At 44.1% G+C, this 10,765-nt stretch overlaps 2 protein-coding genes across 2 annotated transcripts; one reads left to right on the top strand and one right to left on the bottom strand.

Annotated features, from left to right (window-relative positions):
- Window positions 1-200: 200 nt before the first annotated feature.
- On the top strand, window positions 201-4,829 carry IFT20 (intraflagellar transport 20). The gene is made up of 5 exons (XM_054008353.1): window positions 201-306; window positions 1,955-2,124; window positions 3,418-3,503; window positions 4,435-4,538; window positions 4,731-4,829. The coding sequence occupies exons 2-5, from the start codon at window positions 1,998-2,000 to the stop codon at window positions 4,810-4,812; spliced, it is 399 nt and encodes a 132-aa protein (XP_053864328.1). The 5' UTR covers window positions 201-306; window positions 1,955-1,997; the 3' UTR covers window positions 4,813-4,829.
- A 524-nt stretch (window positions 4,830-5,353) lies between these two features.
- TMEM97 (transmembrane protein 97) lies at window positions 5,354-10,600 on the bottom strand. Its single transcript, XM_054008352.1, has 3 exons — window positions 10,379-10,600; window positions 8,485-8,629; window positions 5,354-7,650 (listed from the first exon to the last, which is right to left on the bottom strand). The coding sequence occupies exons 1-3, from the start codon at window positions 10,583-10,585 to the stop codon at window positions 7,400-7,402; spliced, it is 603 nt and encodes a 200-aa protein (XP_053864327.1). The 5' UTR covers window positions 10,586-10,600; the 3' UTR covers window positions 5,354-7,399.
- Window positions 10,601-10,765: the final 165 nt, after the last annotated feature.

Below are 10,765 nucleotides of genomic sequence, written 5' to 3'. Positions count from 1 at the left end.
GACGCACGGGGCTCGCTCCGGAGCGCTGGCCCGGGTGGGGCAGGGGCGAGACGGGCAGTGCCTGGTGCAGGATGAGCCCCCGGGCTGAGCACCACAAACCTCTCGGCTGCAGCGCCCCCGCCCCCCCCCCCCGTGCCATGTGCTGTCCCCCTGTTGGGACTACAGCTCCCAGGATGCACCGAGCCCCCCCCCCCCGCGAATGGTACGTTCCATGGGGGCGGGGGTGATACCCGGGCTGTCGCCGTGGCAGCCAGAGCCCGCAGTGGCGGGAGGGGGGCGCGCGGCGCGAGCGCAGGAATCTGGCAGGTAAATACCAGCCGCGGGGCACGGGGGGAGTTGGTTCCCGGACGCCTGGGTTCTACTTCCACCGGGTTAGGACGCTCCACAGCGCCCCCCCCCCACACACACACACAGAGCCAGGGTGGGGGGCAGGCTGGCCTTGCCCCCCCCATACACATAGAGCCAGAGTGGGGGCAGGCTGGCCTTGCCCCCCCCATACACATAGAGCCAGAGTGGGGGGCAGGCTGGCCTTGCCCCCCCCATACACATAGAGCCAGAGTGGGGGGCAGGCTGGCCTTGCCCCCCCAGCACTGACCTGGCCTCCCCAGCCAGCCCCGGGTCGGTGGGGAAGCAGCTTCCTCCCCAGATACAGAGGGGAAACTGAGGCACAGCCCCAGGGACTTGGCAGCGGCCAGGCAGCCGGTCATTGGCGGAGCCGGGGATAGAAGCCAGGAGTCCTGATGCCCTGCTCCACCTGCCAGGCCACTTCCCCCCGACCCCCCCGTTCTGCTCACTGAGGAGCTGGGGTGGGAGGCGGCCCACCTGGGCTGCATCTACCCCAAGGCTTTTCTGCAATTCTCCCCCTGCTGCTTGTAAACTTGGGCTGGGACGGTCAGCCCCCACCCAGCCATCTCAACCCTATGCAATGCGGTGAACATATCATCACAGGATTGACACGAGCCTGATCATCATTGCCATCAAGGGTGGGAGAATTGCAGAAATTCACTGGTGGAGGGAAGGGCTGAGAGCTGCCTCTGATGTTTTCTTCAAGATTCCCAGCCCTCCATGGAAAGTCTAATGTTGGGGCAGGAGGTCTGCCCGCTGAGAAGGAAGCCTAGAAGGGAGTTGACAGGTGGAGGCAGTTAGAAAGTGAGGTGAGGGTCTGCCTGGGGGCACACTCCCCTTCCAGGCTCTCAGTTACAGCTTTGCAGTCAGGAACATTTCCTGGCCTTGCTTTGTAAACTTGTGACACCTCCTCTGCTCCTAAAGGTACCAGGTTCTGCTCAGCATCACCCCCTCTGCCATGTAGGGATCAATTCATCTCTCACATGTCCTAGAGACAGTCAGGCCTTGGTCTATCAGCTTCTTTTCACAAGGTGGCACAAGGACAGATGAAGTGCTGATGGTTGGCCTGGCTCAAACTCCCACTCCGGGGAGAGCAGCAGCTTTGGGCATGCATAATTTATAGAGCCAGGGCTAAGGCAGATGTTTCTCATTACATCATGGTCCAGTTTCCCCACTTTCCCCTGTAAACCACCAGCTCCTAGGGTTCAAGTGAAGAGTATCTTACTGTCATTCTTCCTGGGCATTGGGATGGGCCTATACAATTTTGTAGTTTTAAGGTTCTGTCTCACGCTGGGGTCTCTGAGTATCAGTTGAAAGTGGCTGAGAATCTTAGGACTGAAAGAAACTTTTTTTTTTTTTAAACAGACCCTTGTTTAAGTGTTACAAATAATAAGGTGTGGTTCCACCAGTCCAAGGGGGGGCCGGGCCGGGATTAGTAACTGCTGCACTTGTTTGGGTAGTTCTAAGGGACATCTTGAATCATATAATAGATGTTTGTCCTCACTTACCTCTCTTGCCCCAATCCCATGAATTGTTTCCATGGGTAGCTGCTGTGAATTTAATGCTCTTCTTTGCATGCTGTTCACTTTTTCCCCCTTTATACGTTTAGTGCAACCAGCTTATTCTACGTTGTATCCTGAAGCGAGACAGAGATGGCCAAAGGCATTCTAGGAGATGCAAGTGTTCACTTTGATGAGCTGAATAAACTACGAATTTTGGACCCTGAGGTTGCACAGCAAACAATTGAACTCAAAGAAGAATGCAAAGCTTTTGTGGACAGTAAGTTCTTTCCTTTTTCTTAGTTCTGTCTAGGTCAGCTCTCTGCAATACTAAACATCAGGTCTAAATATTGCTTTTGCTGCTGGCTGGCCTTTTACCATCTTTAAAAGGAATCCATCTAATGACAAAACTGGAACTAGTTACCATTCACAGGTGGAATTTTGAAACAAAACCATACGTACGTCCCTACCTCGCCTCACTTAGTTTTGTCATCAGCTTGCCTGAAAAGAGCACCCAATAAGGAGTAGGAGCAGTGGAAAGAGGAAAGGATGCATTCACGGAGTCTAAACCAAGGGTCTGCTTTTGTTTTTAGAAGTCTTTTTGTTAATTGATAGTGTTAAGCGGTAGCTTTGGTTAGCTTGTTCCTTCTGGCTTTTCACATCAGTTACAGCCGTAACATCAGACGACTGGACTAGATGATCTCTCAAGGTCCCTTCCAAACCTATGATTCTATCAATGCTCTTTAGCAGTAGTTCACTGTAGAGAAAACCAGACCTGGAGCTGACTTTCTGCCTGCCAAACTGCTTCCCACAATAAACCCTATCTATGAAACACCTGAGAATATTGATATTTTCCCCCATACGCAACCATTACACAATTTACAAACGTTTTCTGAAGCTGACAAGTCAGTACAGGCAGCGAGTCTACTGTGCAGACACTGTTGCATTGTCTTCTATCAACCAACACAGTCTCATTAACAGGGTAAAAAAACCTATTACAGTTTTAGAGCAACCTTCTTTGTGTGAATTTTAGTGTCTGACCTGTGCTTATTGGTAATAGGCTAATGAAGGCAGAGAATTTGATACTGAAATGTTCTATGACTGTAACACATTCCTGTCTGCATCACCTATAATAATTTTTCCGATACAGGAAAAGAGGGTTTCTTGGTAGGTGGCTGGTTGAGTTTCTATTTGCAATGATTATTTTTGCTGCTGGGATTTTATGGTATGTTAGGGCACCTATCCTTGTATGGACATCTCTTTTTAAATTTAGATCTGAATCAAGAAGAATATAGGGAAGTCAAACTAAGATTAGATGTCCTAATAGGATACAAGAACTCAACCTCATCAGTGCTTAACGGCCTTTCATTATATTTTCCTCTTCTCCATCTTAAGTTTAGTAGCAATGAAGATCTTAAACTAAACGTATGCTTGATACAATCAATTTCAAAATGGTTAAGAATATAAAACATTAAGAAATCCAGGTTAAAAAGCACTCAAATGCTATAGAAAAAGGTGTGTGTCATTTTGATGAATACTTTTAGCTTAAACGCCACCATTTTTTCCTTTGCAGAAATTGCCGAGTTTCAGAAAATAGTGGGTAGCTTAATAGAACTTGTTGATCAACTAGCAAAAGCAGCTGAAAATGAGAAGATGAAGGTACCGTACATTGAATTATTGGCCCATGAAGTACTCTGTCCTGTACAATACACAGACAGCCCCTGCCCTATCTACTGTATGATCTAAGCAATCTAGCTATTTATTCAATCGGTATGATAGATTGTTTTAGGGATCTTTTAGGTGGTAGAGCGGTAACACCCGTCTTTGGATTAACATCATAGTTGTTCGTTACCAAGGGTTTAAAGGACTAATGCTAGCCAGTAGCACACAAACAAGCAAGCTCAGTAAAGTGTCATGTCATTCCAGGTGCTTGTTTTTTCCCAGCCCTACAGCTTATCAACTATGTTTGCATGTAAATAGCAGATTCCTTCTTTCTAATCAGTATTTTCCTTCCACCAGTTCATTCAATAGGGCCAAAATTGAGTGCGTGGGACATTAAGTGTCAACTCTTGATGTGTCGCAGTGGGCAGTGCCATCACCAAATATACCTGGCAGACGGAAGCGGCTGATTAGAAAACAAAGAGCTTTTATTTATACACCTCTTCCTAGCTACTTTTTTGAATGTTCTTGTTGATGCACATGTAGAAATACATGCCACTAAGATCTGTGTTTTATAGGTCAGTCTAGAAACAAGCCTGGACATTTAGTGTGTTTAAAAAAAAATTCCCACAAACTTATTTATATTGGAAAAAGTTCAGAACTAATGGTCAATTCTGCGCTTGCCTGTCCCTTCCTTGCCCCAATCATCCAGTGGCCAAGTAATATTTCTAGACCTGGCTTTGCCTTTGGTCTTGCGCAGGTTACTAACCTGGGTCAGTCAGAGTAGTGAATATTTGAAGGGAAACTCTACGAAGATGTTATCTTCCTTGAAGTCTAATTATTAAAACTACCTGGAAAGTTGATTGGTTAGAAATGACAGTAGTAAACAATGATACAGCTCTATTACTAAAACCCAGTCTTGTTTCCATAGGCAATTGGTGCCCGAAACTTGCTAAAGTCTATAGCGAAGCAAAGAGAAGCACAGCAGCAGCAACTTCAGGCTTTAATAACTGAGAAGAAAATGCAGTTGGAAAGGTAAGCTAAGCTGTTACATGAAGCCAAGAACGATAGTTTTCCAGGAGTTTGGTTTAGTATTTTGAAAGAATCGATAGTAACAGAACAAACGTGACTAACTTTATTAATATCACTGGTTTTGTGGACTAGAAATTCAGTTCCAGTATTTAAACTCTAAGTACAGGTTGTAACCATTCTCTCTCTCTCTTCCAGATACCGAGTGGAGTACGAGACCCTGTGTAAAATAGAAGCTGACCAGAACGAATTCATTGACCAATTCATTTTTCAGAAATAAAGGATTTAAGACCAACATCCGCTGACTGGGCAAACTTGTACCTTTCCAGTATCCTGAGGATTCTAAAATATGCAGTTTTATATTGTGTACCAGTGAGCAAAGCAGTATGTGTAAAGGCAAAAAAACCCCAAACAGTTTAACACTATGTGAACTTACATTAAAATGGCAAAAAGGAGGGGTTTTCCAGGGATGTGTAAATAAGAAGAGTTCTAACCTGTCTCTTGTTTTTAAAAAAATCTGTATGGTCCCCGTAGTTTTTCATTTAATCTTTGAATGGACACTAGTGTTATATTATATGGATCCTCCTCCCCCCCCCCCACCCTTTTTTTTCTTAAGTTTACAATACTTTGGGAAATCAGGAAATAAATTATTCTTTTTAGAAGTTGCTTTATTTTCAGTTTTTTGACCTGCCAGAATCAGCTGCTCATGTTATTAGGATAATTGAGACTATTTTCCTTAGATTTAACTAGTTCACTGGATTGTCACTTTAATAGTTTACTGAATACAGCTTTTCATGTCTACACAGACACAAAACACAACATTATTAAGAAGCACCAACAGCCTGTTTTTATTTGGACTGATCAGAAGAGAACTGCCACCCAGTTAAAAAAAAACACACAAGTTTGTGACTAACAGAACCCACAAATGACAATCCAAAATTGGAAAACATACAGCAGAATTCAAGACAGATTATACCTGAGGCTCACAGACTCTCAGCAGTTTCTTGGGAATTTTTAACAGTGACCTAAGCTGCCAATTAATAAGACAGACCATCCTGAAGTCTCTCTGGCATGAGCAGATGTTAACTGTAAACAGATTTAAACAATGAATGTTTAAAGTTAGGTTCCAAAATCCACATTTAGATATCTGAGTATGAATGGCCTGATTTCCAGAAGAGCTGAGCACCCACGAATCCCATTAAGGTTAACAGAAATTGCAGGTGGTCAGCACCTGAAATAGAAGTCAGGCTGCTTATAAAGTGCTTATATGTGGAGTTGTACACTTAACTGTAGGCAACATGAAACTGTTGGCCTTTGTAATTTAGACCATGGCACACGGATAAGGATTCCAACATACTTTCAATGACAGAATAGTCCTTGACATCATAAACAATGGATGTTACTGCAATTTAGAGGTTAATGCTCAACCTTTTAGAAGAGATTTGGAACAGAAGACCAGACCGCTTGCCATTCCATGTCTAACTGGAATGCATTTGTACATTTCATCCCAGGTGCGGCTGCAGCTTAGCTCAACATTTCAAGTGGCTAAAAGGAGGGCGTAGCGCCACTCAGGTTTGGCCCATCTGCCCCTCTGTAGCTAGAAATGAAGGGGTGGGCAGGCAAACTTAAGTTGTGCTGCAATGCCATGCACCAGGTCACACCACCACTAGGTTTGGGGGCCCTCTCAAACAGGGGACCCAGGGCAAACTCCCTCTCCCGAGGCAGTCCTGAATGTGGGAAATGTTCACTTCAACTGAGATGGGCTTAGGGTCAAACTAGGATAGCCCCAGGACTGCTGGGAGGTATGCTGCAGGTCAGAAATGGGTGAAAAGATCCCTGCTCAGACACAATTAGGAAAAGACTTTAGGACCCGTTGGGAAGAAAGGTGCTATACAAAAAGCAGACATATATCAAAGTAGGTTACATTTTAGCATTGAGAAATCCACTTCAGAGGCAGGTCTTGAAATATACTCTAGCCCGTGATTCCACTTCATAATCAAAAATGGAGCTGGGACAAGCAGAATCTTTAAAAAAGGATCATACTGTACTTCCAGATGGTTAGGCAATGGTATATAAGGGGGTGGATGCAGAGGCTTGCATGCAGCCTGGCAGGCGTGTCCAGGCACAAGATCAAAAATATATAATGCAATGGCTAGAGTTTTGGCCCACAAGTTCAGAGTTATGAAATCTTAAGACTTAAACAACTACGTGACTTGGCTGCATTAGCAAATATTCAGTAAGACTCTTAACTTTAATGGGCGAGGTTCTGCCCCCAGCAACACCTAAGCCAATGGGATTGTGCATATGTATCTGGGGCCAGAACCAGACCCTGTTTTTACTTCTAATAAAAATGATACAGAACAACACTTCCTCCCTCACAGCCTCGCTCTACTCCCCAGCTGCTTGTAGTTAATTAAGTCATAACACTGTGCATATGCAGCCTCCAGCATGTCTTATTTTTAAACAGACGGGGGATCCACGGTTTCTCACACAGGTGTATTTACCATGGTCTTTTTGGAAGGAGAGCAGCTGAAAGGGAGACAGAACGTAAGTGCAATGCTCTATTTTCAGTATTGTACGTCAAAGGCTTTACATGTTTGTTTTGTTCGCACTGATGAAAAACACGAGTTTGCCAGCACCAGAGAAGTTAGTCCCTCTAGCCACAGCAACAGGTACAGCAGGGGGAATTGCTACTTGTTTTGGGAAGAGCAGTGACTTCCAGCCAATTCAAGTCTTCTATTTGGGACTCATACTAGTGTGAATTGGGGCAGCAGACTGCACTAGACGGACACTTATCCTCCAGGACCTGGACGGAGTAGATTCAGAGAACAGATGGGGATAGATATTTAGGCTGTTTCCATTCACCATTATTTCTTTTTCCTTTTCTCCACCTGGTTGTATTGGGGGCTGTACAACATGGTAAACAGGAGCAGAATGGGAATCAGCAAATACGGCACATAGAAGAATAACAGAGTAAGGCGTTCCTGCTGCGTCTCGGGACCCTGATGCTTGGACGCTGAGAAATCGTGAAACAGGATGTGTGCAAGGATAGGAAATACAGTTGTAGCTACGTGAGTGGAGTAGATAATTGCTGGAGTCCGTATCCATTTGCAGCCACCTGTATTCGAGGCAGAAAAGTATAACATTTGTTTGAAATAAGAGGGCAGCATTCAATAGCCTTAGGATAAATACATTAAAGAGGGTGAACGCATATTCAGATCTAAACTGCTATGAGAGAGTTAGGTATTAGCAGAAAATTAACCCAGACTGCACAAGCCTCAATTGCAAGTAGTATATGGAAGCAGGAAAACGAATCTGTTTTTATTAGGTGGAAAAGTGGCAACACAAGGCGTGCCAACTGGAAGCTTAGAAAGACAGGATGCAAATAGGATTTCTGGGACCTCTCTTCAAAGCAAGCTGATCAAATATTTTCATCTTCAAAAAAATAGACACACAGACTTAATTCAAGAATTATATTCTTAGGTCGACCACCAGGTATCGTGTAGATGCCGAGTATCATTATACCCATTTTACAGAGGTTAAGTGATTCGTCCAAGGTCATATAAGAAGTCTGTGGCAGAACCTGGAATAAACGCCCCATGTCCTAACAGGGCTGTTCTCTCCCCACTGGGCCCTATTACCTAGAAACCTAGGATTTTTGGTTTAAGATAAAGGTTTCTGTTGTGGGAATGAAATGTATTGTGCCAGGCTTGACAAGCAGCAGCGAAAGAATAATTTTTCCTGTTTTTATTTTCATTATTTTCCTACAGGCTCTATTCTACACTCCTTACTGAGGCAAAATTCCTAGTGAAAAAACAGGAATCCCCCCCCCCCCACTTGATGTATTTTTAATGGCTTAAGTGTACAGAACAAGCTTTCTGTACCACCTAAAATGAATATCTGCAAGACGACCGCATGCACAATATTGTTCTTTCATTCCTTCTGTACCCACCTTTTAAGAATGCATAGGCTGCAAAGGGAAAGAAAGGCAGTTGAAAGGCGGCTTCACAACATATAAACGACTTAAACCATGGAGGGGGCTCCAGCATCATGGGATCTTTGAAGGTCACCGCATACCATTTTAACAACTCCGCCAGCTTAAGGAAAAAACCACAACAGATTAACACACTTAACGTTAGCTGCACTGAGAAACAAGGCACTTTACATGACCCATTAGATGGAGCCATCGTTACAGCGAGAGAAACCTTTTAAAAGATACGGTCTCATCTTGGTACGCAAGGCTTCAGCTGTGCAACTATTAGAGTTAATGGGAATTACGCTGCAAAAGTCTCTCAAAGTGGTGAAAGCGCTCCGTAAGCATACATTCCATTCTGCAGCGTTTTGTTCCCCACGTTCTCAGGGTTATCACAACCTTACATAGAACCTGCTGCTTCAGACGTGAATGGCCACAGACCACCCTGATCCCTTTTTCCACGTAGGGCGCAAGCCAGGTTTCGTGGAGGAAATATTCTTGAATTCCACTCTTCTTGGCCCTGCCACTGGAAGGACAGGTGGGGCCAGATTTACAAAGGTATTTAGGCACTTCAAGAGGCAGACAGGTGCCTAGTGGAATTCACAAAAGTGAGTATGTTTATACAGCGCCTAGCTCAGCGTCCTAGTCCATCGCTGGGTTCCTAGGCACTATGATAATACATAAACAGGAGTTCAATGCCTAATTCACATAGGTGCTTTTCGAATTCCCACTAGGCCCCTATCTGCATCTTTAGACATCTAAATACCATTATACTGCTGGCCCATGGGGTTTAAATAGTCCTATAAAGAGGTTTTTGTCCCAGCTCACAGTGCAATGAGCTAAATGTTAAATGAGTCTGAATGACAGAAAAATCAATTTAAATGTGGTTTTGTTAGGAGGCCTTTGGTTGAAATTCCATTGAGATTTGCAAGTTAATTTTTAATTTAAATATGGCTTCTAAAATAGAAGAAGCCTCCTGATTGACCAAGAGAAGGCAGAAATCAAATAGATTATATTTATAGTTTTCTATCATACTGATCAAACCCCGGTGACAAAAAAATGAATTTTTATAAATAACTCGTATTGTACCTTGATTGGTCATATTTTGGGAACCAGTTATCTCTGCCTCTTTCACATCCATGGTGGGGTTTAGCACAGGAAACAAATGTACTGAACCATGAGGCCAGTGTTACAGACGTCACTCAATGAACAACAGGACTTTGCTCTGAACTCTTCCAGTCTCTCTCTCAGACTGGATTAACTTTTTAAAGACAAGAAGTAACACCGAGTGCTTTCCATATGCAGAAGAAATCTACTGTCAACCAGATATTCGGGTATTTCTAGGCTGGTTAGGTTAGACTCCGGCAATAGCTTAGCATGCTAGGAAGATAAAAGTAGGAGAGATTTTAGCAAGGAGGTTTCTTGCTCTTATCGGACTCGTTTAGATTGAATTGGCAGAGGAAGCTTGCACAGATTTCATTTGATTCTTTGAACCATTTTGGAAGCCAGTTGATTTCTGCCCTCGTGAACTAATCGAAGTGAAATTTAGCCTAGTGACCCCAAACTAATGAGCTTTGGCACAGGATATACGATCTATATTTATACTTAATACTACATAAAAGCTAAGTGGTATTGTAAAAAACGGACTGTAAATTACTAGCCATCTAGTGAACAATGACTCCTTATTACCACTGCAGAATGAGAGCGGAGCCTTTTCTCAAAGATGCAGCAAGATCAAGTTTTTCAAGCTAAAGGCTGGGCACAAAGTCATTGCTATTCAAACCCTTCTATCGGACAGTCCCTACAGAATTTGCACAAGCTGCAAACACGCACAAATCACAATGTCACCGAGAGATTCCTGGCAGCTACTTACACTCTGAGGGTAGATGCCAGCTCCATGCACAAGCGGTTGCAGGTCTATGATTAAAGTGATGGGAATATGAGTGAGGAAGTACAGGGCAAAAACCCACTCCAGTAAGCCTGTAACAGCAGCCATACCTTCCCTGGTGCAGTGCAGAGGCAGCAGGAAGTCAGCTTGTAAGCAACAGACAGCAACATGCCATCTTTCTCTTGCTCCCATTGGCTGCACTCTCAGTAGGCTGGGTTTCCTGCTGGGACAACTCACAATTTAAAGGGCTACTCGTTTTGCTGAAGTCAACCCATGTGCAGTGCCTTCCCTTCAGGAAGATTCCATACAACTGAAGAGGAGGAGAACGTACTATATTTGCGCTACAATCTATTTTAAAGACTTCAAAACATT

Source organism: Malaclemys terrapin, chromosome 18 (assembly GCF_027887155.1).
Source record: "Malaclemys terrapin pileata isolate rMalTer1 chromosome 18, rMalTer1.hap1, whole genome shotgun sequence".
NCBI lineage: Eukaryota > Metazoa > Chordata > Testudines > Emydidae > Malaclemys > Malaclemys terrapin.
Note: the sequence above shows the minus strand (reverse complement) of the source record. Positions and strands in the feature narration are given on the sequence as shown.

Excerpts from the sequence above, each read along its gene's own strand:
- IFT20 (XM_054008353.1), top strand. The coding sequence starts at position 1,998 with ATGGCCAAAGGCATTCTAGGAGATGCAAGTGTTCACTTTGATGAGCTG. Across the intron at positions 3,504-4,434 it reads CTGAAAATGAGAAGATGAAG|GCAATTGGTGCCCGAAACTT; the intron begins GTACCGTACATT and ends TTGTTTCCATAG. Across the intron at positions 4,539-4,730 it reads AAGAAAATGCAGTTGGAAAG|ATACCGAGTGGAGTACGAGA; the intron begins GTAAGCTAAGCT and ends TCTCTCTTCCAG.
- TMEM97 (XM_054008352.1), bottom strand. The coding sequence starts at position 10,585 with ATGGGAGCAAGAGAAAGATGGCATGTTGCTGTCTGTTGCTTACAAGCT. Across the intron at positions 8,630-10,378 it reads CTGGCATCTACCCTCAGAGT|CTGGCGGAGTTGTTAAAATG; the intron begins GTAAGTAGCTGC and ends TTTTTCCTTAAG. Across the intron at positions 7,651-8,484 it reads AGCCTATGCATTCTTAAAAG|GTGGCTGCAAATGGATACGG; the intron begins GTGGGTACAGAA and ends CCTCGAATACAG.